A 26,041-nucleotide genomic window follows, 5' to 3' on the forward strand; every position below is an offset into this window, starting at 1 on the left:
GAGTGAGAAAAAAATAAAAAGGGGCAGTTTATGCAGATGAAGGTCCTTTCTTGGGTTGTGGAGGAAAGGATTCTGCAGAGTGCAGGACTTTCTGTCTGAGGAAGATCTTCATAACTGCACTGTTCCTCAGTCCTGCTGACTGGGCGAAGCTTGGAGAATGGAAAACAATTAAAAAGCTAAGTCTTCAGCAGAAAATACAGTAATCTGAGTATCTTTCTGTAATACTGTTTCTAAATATTACATTTTGATCTCTTGCTGTAATTCTGTAGAATTATTATATGTCTCTTAGTATTGCCTGATGATAATCACAATCTTTTTACAGAATTGACACATAGAGGTCACACAGTTCCTTTAGGAGCTGGGGCCTTGCAGCAGTAATGGTTGTCATGCTGCTTTGGTGTGCTCTGGCTAAACCAAAGCCTAGTGTTTTCCTAGAGTTAAGACATCTTGTTTTCACTTTACAACAAGACTTGGAAAAAAATATAATACACAAAGTAACAGTGGAAAGGAAAAAAAATCTTATTTGAGAGGTGTTAGCCATTAACTCCTTGGCAAACAAAAAGAGGTATATAAATGACTTATAACTCAGAAAACAAACCCTCTAATAGTTTGTTAAGTGCTTCCTTTGAAGAAGGTCATGAATGCGCATGAAAAAGGGTGGTGTCTAGACAGTGCAAGATGTCAAAACTACGTGTTCATGCACATACAGACACAAACATCTGCCAGGAGACATTTTTTTTTTTCCCTTATCTCAGTGTGGTAATGCAGAAACCTCTGTTTTAGCATTTGACAGTTTACCTTTTACCATGATGGATTTTACTATTGCTTTCAGCAGCTCTTACTGAAACATCAATGTCTGCTTGCATAGAACCTCACCACCTCCCTTGCCTGTCACAGACAGTGACCTCACGTCCTTCAAAATTAAAACTGAATGGACAGTATCTGGGAAGAAACTGCTTTACGAGTACTTTTACAGGAAACACTGGAAGGAAAGCATCTGAAACCTTTAAGAAATGATACTGGATCTCTGTAAAGACCTTATCAGCCAGAGTCCAGTATATGGACTCAAGAAAGGCCTGCTGCCTTTCTTGTTCTATGCTCCCAAAATTTTATATGAAAGGGAAAATAAATGCAGAGTTAGAAAACTAGGAGCCACTAACATGCTAATGAATAGTTGCAAATGGCTTGTGTTTGTTTGCTTTTTTTTGCAGTATGGATTATATATATAATCTGGATGTTGGTCATGTGTTTGGTTGAATAAGAAAACAAAGCAAAACACATAGATATTCTTTATATATAAAGTCATGCTAACCTCAATACAGATATTCACCATGACACAAGCCTTCATTCTTATTTAATTATTTTTGAACAAAGTCTAACTTTAACCTCAACAATATACAAGAAGCTGCATAAAACAGTCAAGAAAGATGGCACGGGTTATTTTATTCTTGGCGATATCCACTTTTCCTTTTCCCAGCAATTCAACTTTTTTTTTTTTTTAATTTTATTTCTGTTTTTATTTTTTTTCATGTTATATACTATAATTTATTGTAGAATGTATGTTTCCTATCACATTCATTCAGGTAATATTGCTAATGCTGGGAACAGGAATCCAGAAAATAAATCTTTCCATAGAGAATATTAAAATGCCATGTGCCATGGGTTGTTATATAGAAATTTCTGAAAATTTTTCCATGGATTTTCTTCCTTCCATTCATGTAGAAATATGTCTGCTATTGAATTGACAGGAATTCTTCTCAAGAAAATGCAAGACCTAAGCAAAATGTTCCTTTTAACCTGAGGAAGAATCATGAAGGTAAGGAATCAGAGTAAGATCTTTTATATACTGCATGCCTTTCCTATTTGTGCCACTTCTGACTATATATATAATTTAGATTACATTAGTTTGCATTCAAGCTGGGAGATCTTGGCTTACTACACACAAAAGAGCAATTTCTTCCTTATGTTCTTAAGTGTTCTGCTGAGATGATAAACAATGTTCATGAGCCTAAAGCAAAATCTGACACTGAAACGAATAAAAGTATCCTGTATTTTCTATAATTAACAAAATAAGAGCTCCTTTTCCTATAGAATTGTGATCCAGGCATAATTTTAGAGCATAAAATTGTTAATTGTTTCTGTTTATCTTTCAGCATTGTTTTATTCCAGTAAGAATAAAGAAAGACAATGCAGTTATGGTAAGTCAAGGGCTTTCTAGACCACTAGGAAGGAAAAAGAGAGATTACTTGATTACATTTATTGCCTTTTTTTTTTTTTTTTCTCTATAACCTTTAGGTGAATGGAGTATCTGTGGGCTGTTACATAATAAAGGAACATTTTAAAATAGTGTTTATAATCACTCAATGATTAGGCTGTAATGTTAAATAAGCAATAAGCCTCAAGCACAAAGTTAGCATTTCTGTACATGCTTATTAATGTGCATATTCCAGCACTCATTGATTCTTTGATGTGCTTCAGTAGGCTTTTGCCCCTTATTTCCAAGAACTTTAGCATACATCTGTTTTTGTGAAATAGCCTTTAAACTGGCATGAAATTGAATCAACCTTATATCAGGCCACTCTTCAGTCCAGAGATTTTAAAGACCTGCCTAAGAGAAGAAGAATTTTCCAAGGTACATGTTTGTAGTGCTGCTGTCTTTAGTGGGAGCAGTGCTTTCTGCTGCCGTCCTCATTGACATGTTGTCATTTTATAAATATGAAATTGCTCTGCAGAGGAAAGGCTTTTCTACCCGATCAGCCTCGTTTCCTCTCCGTTATTGATTTGACCATGCTTCCAGGAACTCCTGTATCAGTCAGAGGCCAGAAATGCTGTTGGGCTGGCTGAGTCACATTCTGATTGCTTGCCATTTTATTTTGAAGATATCTCAACTAATTTTATTTTGAAAATTCCTCCTCAGTTCTAAGCTATTAGTGAGACAATCCTCTAGGTAATGCATACAGTATCTGGGGAGCTGTTTATGCTGACATTTATTCAGTACTTATTTAATAATTTATGTCAACTTGTGAACCTCTGTTCCCCTGCAAATCTATTCCAAATGCCGTTCTTTCACTGAAATAACTGATTCTACATTTTAATCTACACAAGACAGAACAGAACTTGCCCTGTTTAGTTTCCCTAGACTGATACTAAGGTAGAAAAGGCTCATGCAGAAATGCATCCTTTATGCTATGGCATTTTAAAAAATGTTTTAAGCCACCAGATTTGTTCAGATATTATAGAGAGTCTCCTAGCTGGAGTAGTTTCTGAAATACTCAGTTTTAAACACATGCTAGAGAATATATGTGGAAAAAAATTTTGAATGTGTAATTGTTCTGTAAATCTTATTTCAATAGGTTGGATTAAAATATTTGTCATAAGTGAGTTGCCAGCAAATAATTATTCTCAGAAGTCATTTGGCAGACACTACAAAATAAAGGATACGTTTGAGCAAATAGGATCTGATTGTGGAGATTTCATACACAAGGAAGTAGTCGGAATTTTTTGATTTAGGAATTTTAATAAATCATGCTTCTAGCTGTACTATAAATGACCCCATGGGTCTAGATATCTCCATGTGACTTTTCTTATGAACAGTAATAATACGTCTATCATGTTTTGATTTTTATTGGCAATTACACATGTACATAAACCCTGTACACAGGCTGGTACTTAAGTAGGTTATGAATTTTGGCCTAACTTTCTTTGAGTTCCAGTTAACCAACTGGAGACGGGATCTCCCAGAACTAATCCTTGCATTCTAAAAGGCTTACTCAGACTTCAGTTTTCTGGCTTTAACTAGTCATTGGGCATTGAATGATTAAAAGCCCTCCAGGGTCAGAAAATTTCTCTCAAGTGCCAATACAACCTCCATTAAGACCTTGTAGCAGAATTATCAATCTCAGAGTGACCAGGTAGTAAAAATCTTATCACTGTGCATATTATTAATCTGCCAGAAGTTGCATGTTACTTATAAATGTTCATACATTTCACAGGTTGTTTTTGTTTGTTTGTCTGTTTGTTTGTTTGATGCCTTCTTGGAACAGACAAAGATACCCTATCTCATATCAGGCAGATCTTCACCAGTCCACAGCTGGATTTGAACCCTCAGTTTAACCCAAAGATCAAGGAATACTACGCAGAAGTCCCATTTGACATGGTAACAGTGAAAATTGGAGCAGAACCTTCTAACTGTCAATGCCAAGTACACCTCGATGAGATGAAAGGACCAAGGTATGCACAACAAAATATGCACATAAAAGGTAAAAGTGTTGTGAACATTGGAAATATATCAGAATATTACAGAATTGTTTTGTGCTTCCAAAAGCACAGAATACTTTGATGTTAGTCACAGGAAAGTCAAAGGGATTTCAACACTCAGATGTTTTTATCTATTTGTCAATGTCTTGAAGGCAATGCCAATATGTTGTCAAACCATAATTAGCCCTAGCTTTATGCAGTTCACAGTTACAAATGTCTCCCCAGCTTCTCTAGTCACAGTCCAGCTGTGGTGGGAACACTACATCCTTACACTGCACACAGTAGAACAGCAATGAATATGAGTTTTCATATCGAAGTTTTGATTTTGCACTGTGGTCTACGCTACTGCTCTGCTGGGCTTGCTCATTCTGCCAGCAGTCTGTTTACATGGATCTACAGTCTGCTTAAGTGAGGTAGGACCAAAAGAGGAAATAAGTGTATTCATTCAACATCACAGAATCACAGAATTTCTAGGTTGGAAGAGACCTCACGATCATCGAGTCCAACCTCTGACCTAACGCTAACAGTCCCCACTAAGCCATATCCCTAAGCTCTACATCTAAACGTCTTTTAAAGACTTCCAGGGATGGTGACTCCACCACTTCCCTGGGCAGCCTGTTCCAATGTCTAACAACCCTTTCGGTAAAGAAGTTCTTCCTAACATCCAGCCTAAAACTCCCCTGGCGCAACTTAACTTGATCCATATTCAGCAGAATCACTTAGTAAGGTGTCATCATCAGGATGAGTCTCAGCTTATCCAGTCTTTTAGAGCAGTATAAAGCTGCAGGATAGGGCTGAGAGCAAAGTCATCAGTAAACATCTGGTTTGAGCAACAACCCATGATCAGCCATGCTCTTTAATTGCTACTGTGGTCCTTGGCACAGTTTTGGCTTTCCCAGCCATCCATCTCAAAAACAACAGCGTGTGCTGGAGACTGTTCCCAGTAGGCATTTTGGGCCAAACCACCCTGCTTTTGGATGTTGGGAAGGCAAGAAGTGTTTTTTTATCTGGGCCAGATAGCTTAGAACTAAAGGACTGGCCTATGTACTTAGCCTTTAGTAAAAGATTTCCATGTTGATCAGGGGACATTTAAAAGGGAGAGCAGGGACAGGGATTCACTTGAGAGAAAACATCCAAGCAATTACTTAGCTAGTTTTGCTTCATGGCATAAAGTGCCTGTGCAACTTTGACTGACTGTGAAGCAGATACTTTAACTTAGAATGTCTGCTAATAATCAGTCAACCAGTGCTGGTCTGTACAATTGATGTTGACCTTATACATAATATGCTTCCTGTATTTTCAATAAAAAATCATTCCTTATTTATGATTGAAAAAGAAGCTCCCATAAAGTTCTGCTATGCAATTTTTAGCATTTTAATGTTAACACCTGTTACAGCTGTATAAGCAATATAATAAAAATCTGAAAGAAAAAAAAAAAAGAAAAAAAAAGAGTTCTTCCTTGTAAAAGGAAAACAGAATAGCTTTATGTCCTTTTCACTGATCATTAAAAGCTCTGCATGTGCAGGTTCTGTGTCTTTCAGCATTTCTCATTTCACTGCAAAGGGAAGAAGAGCACAGTCAAGCTTTGTTCTTTTATGTCACACTGAGCAGCTTGTCTGGGACTCCATCATGCTTGGCTAGTGAACAATTTCTACATCTAGCTGACACTTCTAGTCTTGCTTGTCTCCCTGCTGACTTTACCACTGACTTGAACCTGCCAGGAATTATTGTCCTTAGTGCCTTCATTCACAGATTTCATGTCAAACTTGTTGCCACAGCTACTGCAGCTGTTTTCACTAAGTGTCACTGTCAGTATTTTATCTTGAAGAATTTAAAATTCTTTTTGCAAAATGTAATTTACACTTTTTTATTTTTATTTTTAGTGTAAAACCATATGTATTTTGTCAGAAAAAGAAACTTTTAGGAATAGAAGTCTCAAGGAACAAGTAAAGTTTAGCTGCCATATGCAACACAGTGTAAATCTTTGTTTCTTTAGTGTTAATTCCACTTCCCTGTTTTGCCTTGCAGTGTTGCTAACTACCCACTTGGCCTTGGATTGAACAAAGTCACAGTTCTTGTAACAGATGATTCGCAACCCAACCCTCAGGTTGTGAGCAGCTATAAAATCACAATTTATCGGGAGGACCGCCCTAGTCTGCCTTTGTTTGATGACTACATGATATGTGGTTTTGTGCAGGTATTGTCTTTCTTTTCTTTTATTACACAAATTAATACTGAGTTTTCTGCTTTCTGTGTAAATTAGGGTACATGGGCCTAAGTTAGTGTAGTGTCAGTTCTGGTGAGATTAGAATCTGAGTTCTAAATGCTATAATTGTATGAAACACAATTTTTTACACAAATATTTACACAACTTTTGAGCTATAAAAAGTAACTCCAGCTTAACTACTTGTTACAGTTAGCCTGCATTTGAGAGCTCCAGGTTAATTAATCCTTACTTTGGTCAGCCAAAATCTTACCCAGCTGAGAGCTCTTGTTAGCTTGTAGGAGAACAGTCTGTCAGTACCACACAGTGGGCAGACTGCTGTTTCTATAACTATCTGTGACACTGGAGCCATAGAAATTCTTTTACCAACAAAGATATCTATGATGTTGGCACATTTGTGTCACTGTTCAGGACGAATACTGCTATAAGATCTATGAATGAAAAGTTTTTATTCTAGAAGACTGATAGACACAATGGGAAAAAGAAAAACAAACAAACAAACAAAAAAACACTGATTATTCCAAAGGAAGGGATGATTGCTGCCTAGATCACATTTATGCAAATACAAATTTGGATATACAAATAAATTACTTCTAACAAATAACAACCCTTAGAAAGCAATGGGTCTCTTGAAGGGAAAAAATGATGAGAGTCTATCCCGTAGGGCTTAGGAGGGGATTTTGGGTGACCTTGGGGAGCTTAAATTGAATTAGACACAAAACTGGAAGTAAGAAAATGAAAGGAAGTGAAGTTTTCAGTTACTGAAACTATGGTAAAAAATGAATTTTCATAAAATGGAAAACCCTGGGCATAGGCTGGAGCAAAGCTCTTTGGATTCCAAAACTTGAGGACTAAAAGTTCATACTTGACACAGCGGGTAAAGACAAGCCATTTAATTCAAAGGAAGTAATGTGATGAAATAATAAGCAAGGGGAGTGCTTTTAGCTGTGGGATTTTAGACAGAATAAAAGATTTTTTGGCTTAATTCTAAATATTAGAAGATCCAGGAAAACTATGTTTCATCACAGTTAATTTAGCGACAAGGAAACAGGATTTTCAAAACCGCAGAGTTGAAGCTGTCATCCATTTTCATATCAAGTGTATAATCATGTCTTTATTTATCTTTATTTATTTTATGTATCAATATATCCCTTTTGTAAAATCTATTCCCCTTCTCCAGTTCCTATCTATTACTACAGAAGACGTTACTGTAACCAGTAACCATTTTTTTTTAAACTTTATTTTTATTGTGAAGCACTGGAGCTTACAATCTGAGCCAAAGAGATTATAAAAGTTGATAGCAAATTGTGTGTTAACAATAATTTTCTCAGTCTGCAAATCAGAACTGTCAGGTAGAATATACACAGCAATCACAGCCTACTAACTACTGATCTGAATACCTGATTATGGTGAGAGTAGAGTGCTACCCATTTGTAGACTCTTATTTTACACTCAGTTTGCTAGCTCAAAAGGTCAAGGACCATTTTCTTCACACAGCACTAGATCTAGTAATCTAGTTGCTACAGTATTAAAACAATAATCAAAACATGTAATATCTAAGATTTCTGTTAACATGCACACAATTAGCCTTACACCTTGGGTGTGAATTAGAATGAAAAAAAAATACAATTTGAGTTATAATTATAATAGTTCAGATGGAAGGGCCCTACAAAGATCATCAAGTCCAACTGCATGACCACTTCAGGGCTAACCAAAAATTAAACCATTTAATAAGAGCACTATCCAAATGAATCTTGAACAGTCAATAGGAAGCCTGTTCCTAGTGGAAGGGCTGTGTTTGACAACCCTCACAGTAAAGAATTTATTCTTACTATCCAGTCTGAACATTCCCTGGCTCATTTCTGTACCATTCCCATGTATCCTGTCATTGGTTATAAGGGAGAAGAGATCAGCACCTCCCTCTCGAATTCCCCTCCTGAAAAAGTTACAGAGAGCATTGAGGATATCCCTCAGCCTTTTTTTCTTCAGACTAGACAACCTGAGCATCCTCAGCCTCCCCTCATAGGACATGCCTTCTTGCCCTTTTACCAGATTTGTTGCCCTCCTCTAGATGCATGCAAGTATCTTATTATCCTTTTTATATTGTGAAGTCCAGAACTGCACGCAATATTCAAGGTGAGGCTGCACCAACACTGAACATAGAGGGAGAATCACCTCATTTGACTGGCTGGCTATGCTGTGTTTAATGCATCTGAAGATGTGTTTTGCCCCCTTTGCTGTTAGGGCACACTGCTGGCTCATGTTGAGCCTGCTGTCAACCAGCACCCCCAGATCCCTTTCTGCAGGACTGCTGTCCACACACTTGTCTCCCAGTCTGTACCTGTGTACAGCATTGCTTTATCCCAGGTGCAGAACCCAGCATTCACCCTTGTTGAATTTCATGCCATTGCTGATTGTCCAATGCTCCAGTGTATCTGGTCCCTCTGCAAGGCCTCTAGTCCCTTGACAGAGTCAACAGCAGCTCCCAGTTTAGGATCATCAGTGAACTTGCTGAGGACGCATTCATCTCCTGCAACCAGATCATTGATCCAAATGTTGAACAGGACTGGCCCTTGAATGGGGTCCTGGGGAATGCCACTAGTGGCTGGCTGCCAGCCAGATGCAGCCCCCTCCCCTTTAAGCTCTGCCATTCAGCCAGTTCAACATCCATTGTAACATGTACTTGTTCATCTCACAGTTGGACAATTTGTCCAGAAGGATACCGTGAGAGATGGTATCAAAGTCTTCACTAAAATCCAGAAAGATTACATCCACTGTCTTCCCTTCATCCACCCAAGCTGGCGATCTTATCGTAGAAGATCAAATTACTAAGACAGGACTTTCCCTTTGTGAACCTAGGTTGACTATGCCTGATAACAGCTGTGTTCTTTAAATGCCTTTCAACAGCACCCAGAATATATTCTCCATAACTTTTCTAGGTACTGAGACTAACAGATCCATAGTTTCCTAGTTCTCTTGTGTCTTCCTTGCAAATTGGTGTAACATTGGCTAGCTTCCAGGAGAGTAGCAGTAAATTGAGCTGGTGTTACATTAGTAGGAAAACACAGTACCTGGGAAGATGTGAGGAAAGCCCCTCTTGTCACCCAGTTTGGAGCATGTATCTGGATGGAGAAATAGGAATTCAAGCTCTTACACATCCTCCCACACTGGAGTTTACACTGTTGTTAAAGTTTTATGATAGTATTTATGAGACTGAGTATGAATCTTTGAAGTACTGTCAAGGTAAAGAGATCTAGAATGATAAAAATGATAAGTGTTTTAGAAGTTTCTTTTGATTGAGGTTGGTTTTCTGCTTATCTATGAGTAACTGCTCTCTAATTAAATATAATTGTTCAGAACTAGGGAGGACTTCAGGAGTTTAGAGTAAAAATGAGATGAAAAGCATTCTTGTGGTATCTAATGAAGGCTCTGAAGATACAGTGTAAGATTCTAAAAAAAAAAACAACACAAACCACTTTTTTTTTTACATATGTTAAAGGCAAACTTATCGGAGAATGCATTTCAAAAACAAATGAAGGCTGGAGCTGTAAATAGAAATGACATTCTAAAACACTCAAAAGCCTACTTTTTTCCTTTTTCCTATTTGCTAGGACAGAATTTACTGCCTTTTACTTGAAGTGATTGTTTTTATCAATAGAAAGCTCATGTCTTAAATAGCATCGTTACATTCTGCTTTTCATACCAGAGAACATTATGTGCTCTTGCAGGGTGGGTTAATACACCCTTATCAGTGGCATGAGTGCTTGTTCTCTTAGTAACAAGACACCTGTTTTAGGAGCAAAAGGATAAATACAGCGCGAACTGATGGAGTCTCCTTTGGACACTTGACTAGGCACAACTGGGATCGCACATCGGGAGAGAAAGGTCACTGATAGTGATGTGGTCTTTCTCACAGAAGGCTTCAGTTAAAATTCTAATCCAGAGACTCTTTTTCCTGACTTTCTTTTTATGTTTAATCCCATTAGGATATTCAGGTTTCACTGCAAGCTGATACTATAAGGAAGGCTACAATAAAAAGACAGAGCGCGGGATGTTTCCAGTCTTCTAACGATTCTCATGCAGTTGAATAATCCTGGATTAATTTCAAAGCTATTGAGTTAAGAAGTGTGCTGTTCGAAGCCTTGCAGCCTCTAAAAGGACAAAAATACTGTCCTTTCTCCTTTTTGATAGTAGCTATAATATCCTCATTAAAACCAAATTAGTGGGGGATAAACTGTGGCATCACCATAGCACCTTCGGTGGTTTTGGTTCCCTTTCATTGTGTGTTCTGCATTCTGACAGTATTGCTTGGGCTGCAGCTAGAAAGGTTATTGGTTGGTGCTTTACCTTAATTTTGTGGAATTGTTGGTAGTATTCAAAGTAAGTGTCCATTTCATTTTGTCCTGTGAAGCTGTGACACCAAGATAGGCAGAATACAAAGTGAGCAGGAAAAGCAGGGAGCTCTTAAGGCAGGGTTATCAATATCACCCTAAAGTGAAAGATCCCAGAGCTACTGACATGCTGTCATAAAGGACAGACAATTTTTTTTCTTTCTTGCAGTGCCTCTTTAAAATGAAAATGGATTCAACTATGCCTCACTTGAAATGTGTGAATGCTACCTCTTTCATTGTTACTCTTTGTGTAGCTGGAGTTATGGATAATAACATATAATGTGCTTGGGGAACCTTGTTTGACACTGTAACCCCTTGTACTTGCAGCGTCTTGCTGCCACATGTTATTTGTGTGTCTGTGTGTGTTTTAGTAATACAGTCACTAATTTGGTTTTGCATTTCCATTGTGAGCAATGGATAGTTAACATTATATTTTCTAGCCATAGTGTGTATCATCCCCTTTGTCTGTACATTTGCATTAAACTTGAAAAAGTACCTTCCAGAGTCAGTCCAGTAGAGTGTGTTTTACAGATGCTCAGCCTCTTCTGCACCTTTCTCAGGTCTGAGAGAAAGAAGATACAGGAGAACAGCCTTAAAATCTTTCCCGATTTTTTATAGGAAAACACCTTATTCTGAAGTACTATTAACTTTTATATGCTCATAGAAACTTTCATTATACTCCCTCCCTAGAGTACAGAGAGCTGATACAAGATGCGTACATAGGATTGTTGATTGTGTACCAAATTGCTGTAATAGAGGTGGCAACAAGATGCCAGCAACAAGATAATGATTTCTTTTATGTGAGGTGTGGGAATGTTTTCAGATTGAGCTACAAGTTTTTTTAGCTCAAGTTAGAGATCTCCTGAGAGGAAAAAAAAAAAAAAAAAAGTTTTTACTTAATTTTTGACTGCCCTATTACAGTTAAAATGCTTTTCATATCAGATAGTATATGTAAAAATTGTGTCAACTATAGAAACATGAACTCTTTTCTTAGTGCTTTTATACAAAGATTTCAAAGAACCAAAAAACCTTGTAGTTATTAAATAATGTCCATAAAAGAAAAAAGAAAAGAAAAAAAAAAAAAAGCTTGGGAGAGAAACAAAGAACTTTGTTTAGGACAGGCTTGAAACACATTAGTCTTAATTATTTCCTCTCGGCTGCATTACATTCAGTGTGACCATCATTACAAACCACATGTATCTTCTGTCCTTAGTTCATGCCTTGTGCAGACTTTTAGGTTTTGCAGCAGCCAACCTTCTTGAAGTTCTGGGTTCATCTTGCTTGAAGACACACAGAAAGTGCATCTCTGGAACTGAGTATACAACCTAATCATATCAACAGATTATATCCTATTTGCAAAAGTAGTTTATTTCCCCTTCAAAGAATAAAACTATGTCCATTATATGTGCCGTCATGCCTTTCATTCTTTAGTTTTCTCAGATCTAGAAGCTAGTGAGGATATTTTTCTGATATTCTTAATTTATTTTTCTCATCAGAAATACCTCAAACTTAAAAAAATAAAAATAGAGTCTACATTTTTTCTTTTGCTTATTTTTCTAAAGCTTCCTAATTGTGTTAGAAAATATAGAGAAAATCATATGCTTTCTTCAAAAGAATACCTTCTGATTAAATAGTAACATCCTATTAAAAGAAAATTATTAGCATAACTGTTAATCTAGAGATTTTAGCTGTCGTGGAGTCTAGAATGGTAACTGTGATTTCAATGAGGGATTGGCTGGGACAAGCAAAAATCCCACGCATTCTTAGAACTGAAATACTCAAGTCTCTACTTTAAATTTTCATCATAAATACTGGTGAGAGCACGGTATGACAGTCATCTTTTCCAGGAGCAATGCCAACTTAAGCATCCCTCTCCTTGCCTGCAGCTATGCATGAACCAGATGGGAGACCTTTTTTTCTTTTCATTTTTTAATGGGCTATTTTCTAGGATAAGATTCCCAGTCTTTCTGTACTAGCACACTGGAAGAGATAGGTGAAGGAATGAGCAATTGGGTTGAGAAGAGTGGCAGTGAGTGCTGCTAAAGTCAGTTTTTGCTTTATTTGTGTGATGTGAAAGAAATTCACATTAACATTGGGTTGAAAGCTCCTGTGAGTGAGAAGTTATAGCTGTACAGAGAAAACCAGAGAGATTACTTTAAATAAACAGGAGTTTCATGTCCAGACATTGCAGATGTGATTTGCTGGTGAAAACACACTATACACTAGAAGTACATTTGCATTGCTATTAATCTATTAAATAAAGCATAAATACTTTGTGTGTGTATACCTGAAGCCATTCACTAGGAAACATAAAGCAGTGCTCCTATAACCCAGAGGAGCAAATATGTAGCAAAAAATGCATTGTTAAACCGGAGTCAAAAGCCACAAAATTATTAAAGAACTAATACAAAGAGAATGGCATAAAAGGGAAGGTTATATCTTCAGCTCCTGTATAACAGTTTGGTTCAATTAACTTCAGGGGAGCAATTTCAAATTATATTGATGGCGTATCTGTCCTGACAGAAACATAGCTAAATTTTGTTCCATTAGGTATTCTGGGCAATGTTAGTGAGTGAATTCACTTGCATAACAGCTGCTGAAATAGTAAGTTATTTTCCTAAATATTCATAGTCAGACAACAGCTCACCAAAGCTTAATAACTATTTGAAGCATTTTAAATTATGTAAAGATAAAGGATGTATAATCTCCCTTTGCTATAAGAAGAAGGTGAAGCCTTAGAAGCATCTAAATCTAACACAACTTGTAGTTCCTAAAATTGTTTTTATGAGTATATGAAGGGTGGCGGTGTAAATAATAAATACACTGAGCTTATTTTCAAGTTGAGAGTTAATTTCTGTGTGTACCAGAACAAAATAGTTTTTTTAATCAGCATATTCTGGCTCTGTCAACATCTATACCATTAGAAAGAGAAAGCTTGCCACATTTTCTTAATTATGAGAAAGACTTTTGTGATGATTTAAAACATTGTTTTGTAGATGAGTCAGAGAACAGTTAACCATTATGATGGATCTCCATTTATGCTGTTCTGTACTAAACTTGTTTTGGATCTCAGGATCAGGCATGTTGGTGTCAGGCTGGTATCTTGGTCAGTGGGCAATATCTACTACTTTAAAGGAAGGTCTGGAAAGCTCAACAGAGCATAGATCTGTCTCTTTGGGGAAATTAATGTAATACTGTTGGTTTGTTTTCTAGAAATCAAATGCTCACTTCCTTCACCTACATATTTACTTCATACATAGTCTGCACCACCATCTGCTAATCATGGGTTCTTGCAATCATTTTTCACTGTCAGATGTTTGCTGGGCTCTGAACAAATGTGAGAAGAACCAGCAAAAGAATTGGTAGGGCTGTGCTTCTATTTATGTGTCTTTTTCTCTAAAGATGGAATGAAAATTTACTTTACAGCTTTGTCCTGTCTGTGCCTGACTAGGACCATCATCACAGTCTCCAGCATTTTGGGGATGCCACATTACAGAGCCCATACTTGGAGACTAAGTAGAGTTTGGGCCCAGTTGCCCAGAGAAAAGCACATAATCTTCCAGTTTAATGCATTTTGCTTACATTCCTATTTCTATATTAGTTGCCCTTATTCTTCTCTATGTAGCTAAGTTTCCTGTTTAACATGTGACAAAAGATTAATACCAGATACCCTCCAGGAAACTTGTCCAGCAGTATCAGTCAGAGAATGGAGAGAGTGGATGTTTCCATGCAGCAGCTATGTTTGTCATGATCACGATGGATTGAACACAGGAAATGATGTGTTACACAGATCACTGAGGGACAACTTGCCAGCAGTGCTTTCAGACAAGCCACATGAATGTTGATTCAGTGATTCAACAATTTGGAGCCAGTAATGACCAAGATGACACCATCAATCTTATTTCATTTATGATCATTAGCTAGAAGTATTAAGTTGCTACAGTAATTAGCTCCTTAAGAGATACTATTGTTTGGGCAGCTTTCAGCCTTCATTTTTCCTATGCTCCCTTTTGTTGTGCAGCAGTCTGGTAGTTAAGAGCTTCTTAAATCAGCAGTGATCTCACTCCCCATCAATATTGATTTTAACGACGCCAGCCAGTGTTTGCAGCACCTTCTACCTCAGCAACAGAAGATTTAACATCTTCCCACCTTCTTTTCCGTCTTCTGCATGTTTGCAGTTTAACACAATACTGTGTTAAGAACGTCCCGCCATTGTAGGCACTAATTTAGGTGAATGCTGACTTGAGGGCTATTTTGCTATTATGCTGCCATAGAGGAATGTCACTAATATATCATTATGGGAGAAACAAAACTGTCACCTGACAGAGCAATTCCATTCTCTTGTGCGTTCAGGCTGTTCTCCCCTTCATACAATTATCTATGTCATCCAGCGGGCATGCATGATACTTTTAAGATACAGAAGATTAAAATCTTCCCAGGAACCATCTGAATAGACACTCATAACTGCATGAGTACAAATTTTAGGGAGTTGAATTATGACCAGTATGATTGCAACTGGTGAGCAAGATCCCACTGGTGCTGGTGGGGTGTGTGATTGGATGTTGCAGCCAGAGGGATGCATTGCAATATCTGCTCCCTAGGGTGTTGCAGAATGGGGGGATGTCAAGGCAGGCACAGTGTTATAGAAACAGATACTGTAGATACAGAAATATATGAGCCCATAAAGAAATGCTAGTGCAGACTGGAGTAGACCCAGGGTTTTTTGATTCCCTGCCTTTAACCACAGGATTTAAATTTCTTTTTAAATAATAGCAATGAACCATTGTGGGTGAATGTGAAAGGAGACAGACAACAGTAAATGCTGGGTAGGGAATTCAGCTCCTGGGAGAGTACTGTTTCTGGAAATGCTGATCAGAAAAGCTGTTTTTATATAATTCTTGTTAGTTATAGCATTTTTGTTTGTTTTAAGCTATCAGGCAAGCATCCCACATATTTGGAATGGGTTTTATTTTATACTCCTGTTTTGCTCTTAATTTGGATGAGTTTGGTTTAACACGGGCTCAGTAACACCATTGGAATCAATTATGTTTTTCTAGAGAACAGGTAGCAGTAATTTTTTCACAATGCTCCATGTAATACAGACTTCTTTGTGTTTATTTCTCTTTCCTGTCCCGCCTCTCAATGGTGATTACTCCATGCATTTCAGCATTGTGGCCCAGCTAGGGCAGGAGATGTGGTGGCCTGATAGCCAGAGCCCTGGTGGATGGAAAAGAAGGAGACGCATGTTTGAATTGCCCCAGCCTAAGGCATCCTGAAGTCTGAGTGCTTGGGGGGAATCCTAACCCAGCCTGACTAACAACAGAAAGGTCTTTTCCTTCTGCCCCAGGCCTACAGTAGAGCACTGCTGAAGTCAGACCCTGAGCAGACAGAGGAAGCTCCAAGCATGCAGGCCTGAGCCTTGAGATGCACCCTGTGTACTGTGCTGGCTCTGAGCACCTTCATCCTCAGTGTCTGGGAGCATCTTGTGAAGGCACCTCAGATCTCTGGAGAGAAGCAGAGGATTCACCTGGAGGCTCTCAGGGACACTTTACTAGCTGTTGTTTTCCCTTGATTACAGGGTAGCTTTCTGAGACCATCTCAATCACCCTGGTAGGCCAGGCTCTTATTTTTCAGGCTTTGCATTGCCTACATTAACCATGTGAAATTAGAGTCAGAATCTAGGCTGTAATTTTTCCATTTCTAACTATGCAATATTAGGATATAAGAAATTACTCCCTGGTAAAGCGTGAAGTCTTTGCATGAGCTGCATACATAGGAGAACCACAAAGTACAAGATAAGTAGTTCTCTTTTCCTAGCTCTAGGAAGCACAATGCCGGGTTTGAAAGTACAGTAATAGAAGTAAGGTGGGGAGGAAGAAAAGGTTATCCAAAGTTTCTGAAACCTTGCTGAAGTATTTACCTTATATTTTGGTTAAATGTCTGTGTCAGTGTTTGTATTCTGTCAGGGTAGTTGATTCGTGGAGAGAAAGTTAATTAATTAGAGATAACTAACGCTGTACAAGAGCACACAGTGTTTTACAAGCATTATCATAGAATCATAGAATCATAGAATATCCTGAGTTGGAAGGGACCCTTAAGGATCATCAAGTCCAACTCTTGACACCGCACAGGTCTACCCAAAAGTTCAGACCATGTGACTAAGTGCACAGTCCAATCTCTTCTTAAATTCAGTCAGGCTCGGTGCAGTGACCACTTCCCTGGGGAGCCTGTTCCAGTGTGCAACCACTCTCTCTGTGAAGAACCCCCTCCTGATGTCAAGCCTAAACTTCCCCTGCCTCAGCTTAACCCCGTTCCCGCAGGTCCTGTCGCTGGTGTTAATGGAGAAAAGGTCTCCTGCCTCTCGACACCCCCTTACGAGGAAGTTGTAGACTGCGATGAGGTCTCCCCTCAGCCTCCTCTTCTCCAGGCTGAACAGGCCCAGTGCCCTCAGCTGTTCCTCGTACGTCTTCCCCTCCAGGCCTTTCACCATCTTCGTAGCCCTCCTCTGGACACTCTCCAACAGTTTCATGTCCTTTTTATACTGTGGTGCCCAGAACTGCACACAGTACTCGAGGTGAGGCCGCACCAGCGCAGAGTAGAGCGGGACAATCACCTCCCTCGACCTACTAGCGATGCCGTGCTTGATGCACCCCAGGACACGGTTGGCCCTCCTGGCTGCCAGGGCACACTGCCGGCTCATATTCAACTTGTTGTCTACCACGACCCCCAGATCCCTCTAGCCCAGATCCCCCTTCTAGGCTGCTCTCCGATGCTCACGATGATCAGAATGCCAGTTCATAAGTCACAGACAAATCAGTACAGGAATATGGGAAAGGTATTTACAAAATATCCACAATAACATTACTATATGCTGCACACACATCCATTTTTTAAAATATATATATATCTATATCAGTGGTCACTGCAGTTTGTACAGGAACAAAAGCTATTGTTATCAGGTTAAACTTCAGTAGTTTTGTGTGACACACAAAGGCTCTGAGGTGCTTCAGCTACATTTTTGTTTGTTAACGGTGACATTCTTGAAATTGCTGGCATGACAGCAGAGTGCTGTGGAGTTACTTGAGCAGGCTGTGAGCAAGGTGGGGCAGGAACAGGGAACAGAGTGGTGGTGCTGCTCAGCACCCAGGCCAGGCTGGCTCCATGCTAATTTGGTGTCATGGCTTCTGCTACCAGAGCTTATTCTATCTGCAAGACTCTCTGTCATGCCATGTAAGCATATTTTGAGGGGTGCATGGTAACACTGATTAGGACCAGGTTTAGGGCACACAGAAGTTGCATGTTTCTTAGTTACAGTAGTGCAAATACATCTTTGCTATTCTAGTCCCAAGATGTTCCTGACACTGTCATTTGTATTTAGTAACAGCTTCTGTAGCCATTTTGTGATATGCATAATAGTAAAGGAAAAGAAAAAATATCCTTAATTCAAGCCTTTTGAACTTAGAAGAGACTGCTCTTTATTTCAATGTACTTTGGATCTGACATGACTAAAACATCTTTCATTGGAGTCTATTTGGATCTAGAGTCAAAAAAACAGTCTTCAGAGAAGACAGTATGCCTGCCATTACATCTCCAGAAATAATAGTTGTGCTTTGATCATCTGTTTCTGATCCTAGCTGAAATTATCTGTGACATTGTGCCATTAGAAAGCTGTAATGTATAGTGTCAGGTATAGGTTATTACAGAGACGATATGAGGAAAAGTATGACTAACGAGTCATAGCAATGACTCTGTAAGTCTTCCTAATAATTCATATGGTCTTTTAATAATAATCTTAAGAGTTCTGATTAGGTAAAAGAAAAGAAAGAAGGGTAGTTCGGCAAGTCAGCCATATGGTACAATGGAACAATGGAGACGGAAGTGATTTATTGCTGGGCTGTGTAAAGGCTATCGGCTCTTCAGGCTGTATGCTCACAATGCATATTTGAAATTCAGATCTTATTTCCGTGTATTATGTTGGTAAAGAGGATGTGACATGACTGAAATCCTGTCATAGGTTTCATGATCTGGCATAAAGATTTGACCAGTTCTGTTTTCACTGAAAGAGTCAAAGATGCTGTGGCATCAAGTGTAGGTAACTTCCTCAGGCTGCCACACAAATGCAGGGAAATGGGATAATCCCTTGCTTCAGTGAGCACTTGAAACAAAATTGAGACCTGAAGATTTTTTCAAAATACAGGGCGGACTTTTTGTTCTGAGACTGTCCCAGACAAAGTGGGAAATTCAGTCACCCTTGTTTAGAGGCATGAGAAATGGTGCTTCACGGACAGTAAAATCATAGAAGTATTTAGTCTAATTCATGTCTCTGTCTAACATCAGTCTGAAGCAGTTGTACCTAGGTCACAGGGGCCATAGATCGATCGATTGATCGATCAATCTATCTATCTATGGAAAACTTGCAGAAAGTCGGAATCCAGCTTCCTTTCTAAAAGTTAAAGAGATAAATAAAAAAAAAAATCTTGATTATTTTGCTGTGTTCCTCAGTAGTTTCTTGCTGTAGAATGCTCTCAGCTGAGATCCAAAATATATAGTTGTGCAGCTTCTTAGCTGGTTGATCAGATTCTTCTCTGTATAGAATTATAAAAATACAAAACGGTTTTTACTGTTTGAACGGGTTGCTGGTATTGGCCTATGTTACACATACAAAACACAGTAAAAGCTTATGGTGTGGCTAATCATAGTTTAATTGGTCTGGCTTTGCATTTATTTAACATCTTGTTAAAAAGCAGAAAAATGAATCACTGAGAAGTATTTACTACGACAGACCAGCCTAACAGCAGGACAAGCTTCCGCCAGTCAGGAAGCCAATCCTTGACTGTTCTTGTTCCTTTTAGAATCAAGGTAGGTATAAAACACAACCACCAATATAAGACAAACAAGGGACTCACATCTGATATATTAATTTTGCTTTGTGAGTATCTTCACTGAAAAAATCAGCTTTACAGCATATATCCATTGTTATTTCTGTAGCCGTAATGCTGTCTATATCCTACAGAGAACAGTTCTCCTCTTTACCCATCCCTCTACAGTTTGCGTTTCAAAGCTGAAATCCAGGGCATTCACTATTGACAGTTCAATTACTGTATTCTTTTCAGTTCACCTCATACACTGCTCTCAAATTCATCAGAAAATGTAAAATAGCCTGTTGAATTTTCCCCTTGGTGATACTACAATAGATGTGAAAGAAGAGCCTCCAGCATGAGCCTTCCTAAGTGTTAACAGATCATGAAAATTGGCAACAACTGTTGTGCTGAGTATCATAATCTGCAAAAGGAGGGCCAGCAATTCCACAGTGGTGAGAAGAGAGCACTTGGTGTTTGAGCTGTGGTCACATTTGCCTTTCAAGTCATTTCAGCCTCCATAACACACTTTGTGGGAGAAGAAAGCCAATGCAGCTGCCTTTGCTAATCAGTCAGTATGTCCCAGCCCCTCAGGGAGGCAGGCAAAGGCAGATACGTACTGAGACACACAATCCTTGCTGATTAACAGTGAAAGCTGGTAAAGTTACTCTCTAAGCCTGTCTGGCCCATCAGTTCCAGAAATGTAATTTAGATGATTATCTACATGCCCATTAAACCTTGTGACCCATTGCTAGTCTGTTTGAAGTTTGCCTGCTTAAACTTGCTAATAGGAAGAATAGAAGGATTAACTCAGAGGTCATGAAATAAGAGAGCAGTAAAGATGACAAAAAAGCAGAGGAAAACTTCCTTCTGTGTATATTTGGTAAGGAAAAAGAACTACACCACCACAGTCATCTCAGCAGATACTGTTACTTTATGGAGCAAGCAAGCCATCTGGAATTCAGGCCATTTAATACTTTTTTATACTTTCAAGCTATTTTGGTCAGATGTACAAATAAAACGTGCTACCTGTATGAGAAATGTTTTTGAGTTCAGTGTTTCCAGAACATAATGCCACATGTTGTAAAAAAAGCATGGAACAACTGATGTGTGATACATGTTACTGATTTTGCTGAGGGTTATAGTGCGCAGATATAAATCAAGAAGCACATAACTTAAATCAATAATATTAGAGTAGTCACAGTCTTCAGAATCAAATCCACCTTTGTTCTCTTCAGGTAGGGACTCCAACTATGACAGTTGCTTACGAATTTAAAGGTAGTCTTTTTGTTTGCTTGTTTTTTTTAAACTATATGTATCCAGCCTTAGTGTCAACCACAATTGGTATCTTCAGTCTGGAACTGTTAACCTTCATGTGTTGATTACAGCAGCAGTTGTTCTCACCTTGAAAAATATATTTTCCCCAAAGCTTTAGGAAAGTCACAAACTTCTATTGCTGATCCTTATTCTTCCATTGAGTGGCATGTGCTCAGCTGCTAACATCCAGATTGCACTGGAGGACAGAAGTTATTCATAAATCTCATTCCATCAGTGTTGTCTGAAAAATAAAGTAGATGCCAATATCTTCTGGGAAGCCTTGTAGAAAAGAGATCAAAGGCTTCTGTAGTTTATTTAAGAAAGACCAGTTGTGAGTGGCTTAGTGTCTGAGCATGGCATGAAAAGTGAAACAGCCATGACAGTGAGCCACCATACACAGAAGTCCGCTGAGCTTCAGTAAAGAATTTGAGTAGTATGTAGTGCAGGTGGGCCAATGTCTCACCCTGTCATTCTGTAAGTCCTTTACTTGTAAATGAATGCTGTGCCCTATGTCTAACACTCTGAAGGGAAAGATTTCTTCTCAATCCAATGATAGAATGGAGACTTCTTCATTCACATAGTGAAGTTCCTAGTGAAGTTTGTCTTTTATAAGTAATTTTGTTTAAAGGATATGTGAATCTGTGTAATTCACTAACCTGTTGTCAGTGTTATGGCTAGCATTTTTACTTTATAACTATCTTAAGTCATACACCCTTTAGTTGTATTTAGCATTCCTGTTCCATATATAAGAAACAGGTTTATTTGTCATTAGAAATATCTGTTTTGGTTATGCCTGTAACTCCTATGTCCTTCAGTACGCCTTGATTTATAATATGTGTGTAGACACCCGCAACATCTCTTACCTCTGATAGGCTGGATTACAGATAGGGCTTGGGTCACTTAGACCTCTTAGTGTGAGTTCCTCAAAAGAAATTAAGTGCTTCAGCAGGGAAGTTCAGACTTTGTCAAACTAAGAACATCCCATCCCTTAAGAAATGGACACCTTTAAACTCCTGACAAAACAGCTAATAACATTCCTTTTGTGTTTTAAGATAAGATTAAGATCTCACAAGAGACTTGGAGATATTTGGTGTCCACTGATTACATTTTGTAAGAAGCAAAATACTTTTTATAATGTTTCACTGGAGAAATTACTAATTACTAATGCAAATTAGCAGAAAATTATCTGGTGATCTTACTACCCACTTCACCCCTCCCTTTTTTCAGAAAAAGGGTGAATAGAAAATAATAAGTATCAGGAATGTATACAGCTAGAGTAAAGATTTAACTGTTGCTTCTTTAACAATGAAAGCAAGTTAGAAAAAGCTGAAAGAACTTTGTAGGAAGTGTCATGTGAAAAGGGTCCAGAGAGAAAAGGAGTGGAAATCAGTTGCCTAGATATGCACATCTTGTTACATCAGAAATTCAGTATCACATCTCAACCCAAGCTGCAATCCCAAAGAGAATGAGACTGTGCTTACTTGCCAGTTGTGTGTAAGTGCTTAGTATTCTGAAGATAATTTTTACACCTTAATGAACCCAAATGGCCATAAATACCTGTGTTTCAGTATCTGTACCAAACCCTGAGTGTTTTTGACATGTCACCTGATATGTTAAAGAAATCCCCATGACATGTTGCTGCTACATGAATTCCTTCCATTAAATATGTTGTCAGAACTCAAGAACCTTACTGACAACTACAGTTCATATCTGTCTCCCTTGTGCTATTAATTTCCTGGCCCAATAGCTCAGTGTTGTTCATAGGTATGGAGTTCTAGATGAAGATATATATATAAAAAAAAAAAAAAAGGAAAAGAAAAAAAAGAAAATGAGACTGGAGAAAAAAATGTTCAAGGTATAATTTTATAATTTGTTTTAATTAAAATAAAAGCATCCTTAAATATCATTATTTACTTTGCTGTAACAGCATTATCAAAAGATGAAATGCTTGACAGAAAGGTTGCAAGGTATTCATTTAGTGGTTACTGCTGCTTTATTTTTGAGACAGACATTTGACACTTTGGAATTTTATTGTGAGAGAGGGTGGATGTGATGGAAATTAGTTCTGATGTTACCAAAAATCTCTGGGAGATGCCAAGTAAATTCTAGACAAAAGGGAATGCTAATAGAATGCAGGAACTGAGTAACAATATGGTGACAACAAAAAGACCCAGAAAATACTTGGGGAGAGCTCTAATCCCCATGGCTTCATGAGGTTTCAGATGGAAAACATGAAGATTGAGTGTGTTTTTCTGCAAGGAAGTATGCACGTTTAACTTCACATTCTGTGGACATTTCCAGCAAAGTCAGTGGGATAACTTGTTCTGAATAATACCATATGTCTCCATCTTTGCAGGCCCAAAGTCTTAAGTAGAATTTATTAAGTCTGGGATGTGTATAATTGCATCCATGTTCACAATTGTCCAGTGCTAAAACAGGACAATCACTACTTGTTTAGTCCTAAAACAGAAACATATTCATAGTGCCTATCAATGGCACTGGCTTTTCTCTTCTAATTTTTTATTCTTTTTCATGATGACAAGCTTTGATATTTATGAAAAATGAACTTGTTCTTTAGACAGGAATAAACAAATGTTCATTTCAATTTTATGTGAATTATTACATTAGTATTTCAGCAAGGCGTATTGATTGATGACACTGAGCCATTGATAAATATCAAGGAGTTACTTAAACATTTATGGGGCCTTAATCCTCTCTTTTGAACTAGTTTTACACTGGTATTTTCTGATGTCTTTACAAATTGCTGGGACACAATAATCTGCTAAAATAATCAAAAGTAACAGAAAATATTCTCCATGTCTTCCTCCCTCCCTCCCTCCCTTCCCTTCCTCCCTTCCCTTTCTCCCTTCTTTCTCTCCTTCTCTCCTTCTTTCTCTCTCCTTCTTTCTCTCTTTGTTTGTCTTTCTGCCTTTCTGTCATTCTGTCTTTCTTTTTCTGTCTTTCTTTCTGTCATTCTGTCTTTGTTTTGCTGTCTGTCTTTCTGTCTTTGTCTGTCTGTTTTTCTGTCTGTCCATAGAGAACATTTGTTAATTGTTTTGTGTGGGCAGATGTTAAACATTGGTCTTCTTCATTGGCTGGTAGGGTAGTAAAGTTTTAGTGAATGTTTTGGGGGAAACAGGTCAAAGAGGAGGAGTTGATGAAAGCAGGAAGCGGAATGGAGGTCAAGCATAAATATGAGAAAGACAAGAGGGAGAAGATATGTTTAATATTTTTTTTCTTGGATTTTATCAAATGAAATAGCGATATGGGATTAGAAAAAGAAGACATAATCCAGTAAGTGCATCTAGTGGACTTGCAATATGTGTCCATACTCTCAATTCCCACCAGGCCAGAGTCTTTTCTGTCTGAACAAATATTGAAAAGTCAGAGAGAAAATTGAATTTATTTGTTTTTTATTTGTTTCTTTGATTGATTGCTTTTCTGCAGTGACTTTTACATTGTAAGCATCATACTCAAGTAATTACCCAGAGCTCTGGTTATGAACATCCCCTTTCATTTTTATAAACAAACATCAAAAGTAACAAAATACTTGACCAAACTATACTTATCTTGCATATATCTTTAACATTTCTTCCTGAAAACATTTTACCAGCAGTATTAAATCAAATGCTTTCAAGTATTCTGTATCTGTTTTACTCAAGACAAAAAATCATGTTCAATTAAAGTTTTACCTGATTATTTGAAATTTGAATCCTTTTTTACTTTTAATAGTAAAATACCTTAAAGTACAGTACAAAGCACAATGCACCTTATGTACTTTGGCAAATATGATTTCTTGTTCTTCCTTTCCTAAGTTCAGTGGTCAGCAGACAGCTTCCAGTTGTCAGCACAAATCTGCAAGCTACTCAAGTTCATTAAGTCAAACACTCCTGTTACTGTTCTTTTTTGTTTGCAGTTAAAGACTTCAGGTTTTACTCTATCAAACCTTTGTATTCTTTGCACTGCGTGAGTTAACAACCCTAACCTAGGAGTAAACAGAGAACATGAAATCCTCTGGCTGATGGTTCATTGAGAACCAGAGTAAACTGAGGTCTTTATGAGGATCTGGAAATACCACAATAGAGTTAGAAAAAACAAACAAACAAACAAACAAACAAAACAAACAAACAAAAAAACTATGCAGCTAGAATTATATATTTGTGGCTATATATTTGATCCTAGGAAACCATAAAAAAAAAAAAAAAGTGCAGATACATGATGCAAGACCTGCCTTTTAATCTTCTTATTGAAATCTCAGGAGACGGCTTTTGAAATCTCTGGAGGGCGTGGAAGGATTTGGAGGTTGATTTTTTGTTTGTTTGTTTTGTTTTGTTTTGTTTTAAGTCAAAACTCAGATTCTGTGGCTGGAGCTCTACATGAACACTATAGAAAGAGCCACTTATGAGTTCTGGATCCAGATTCTGATTTAAAACCTGAATTCCCACTCTCCAAAGTTTGCAAGGTGTCTTTGATAGGGACACTAGTGGCTTGGTACTTCCCTGCTCTAAGAGCAAATTTCATTACAATACAGCTGTTAAGTAAGAACTTGTAAATAACCTTTTTTTTTTGACATCCATCCTCAGCAAAAATCTACTAAATAGTCTCCATATGATAGAATGGATACATCTAATGAATGCCAAGGTACAGATAGAGATACTGGGTTTTATGGTAATCTGTGAGTTTCCTTGTTTTCCACTCTTAGCTAATTTCATAGTATTCCATAATCAAAAATTACTTGTATCTTGCCCTGGCTTGTGGCACTAGTGACAGTATCACGTCTCCCCTTGCAATCCATCTGTTCTGTAGAAATACAGCTTTCTGTCTTCTCAAATTGTGCTATTTTGGTAAACAGTTAAATTAAACTTAGAGCAGCTCTTGGATTGTGTTAATGTATGTAAGTGTGTATGTGTGGTCCTTGCCTATGCATGTACAAGTAGGTCTCTGCAGTATGGATACAAAACAAATGGCAGGAACATATGACTGAAGAATTTATT

The 26,041-nt window shown here is 37.9% G+C and overlaps 1 protein-coding gene across 6 annotated transcripts in view; it reads left to right on the top strand.

Moving 5' to 3' along the window:
* CPED1 (cadherin like and PC-esterase domain containing 1) overlaps nt 1–26,041 on the top strand; it is a 146,610-nt gene that overhangs the window by 72,016 nt on the left and 48,553 nt on the right. For all 6 annotated transcript variants that reach the window (XM_068669582.1, XM_068669581.1, XM_068669585.1 and 3 more), the window contains 4 exons: nt 1,749–1,816; nt 2,154–2,198; nt 4,044–4,230; nt 6,286–6,454. In XM_068669582.1, coding sequence (XP_068525683.1) covers nt 1,749–1,816; nt 2,154–2,198; nt 4,044–4,230; nt 6,286–6,454 — 469 coding nt within the window. The remainder of the gene's footprint in view (nt 1–1,748; nt 1,817–2,153; nt 2,199–4,043; nt 4,231–6,285; nt 6,455–26,041) is intronic.

The sequence above is a fragment of the Anas acuta genome, chromosome 1 (genome assembly GCF_963932015.1).
Source record: "Anas acuta chromosome 1, bAnaAcu1.1, whole genome shotgun sequence".
NCBI classification, from domain to species: Eukaryota; Metazoa; Chordata; class Aves; order Anseriformes; family Anatidae; genus Anas; species Anas acuta.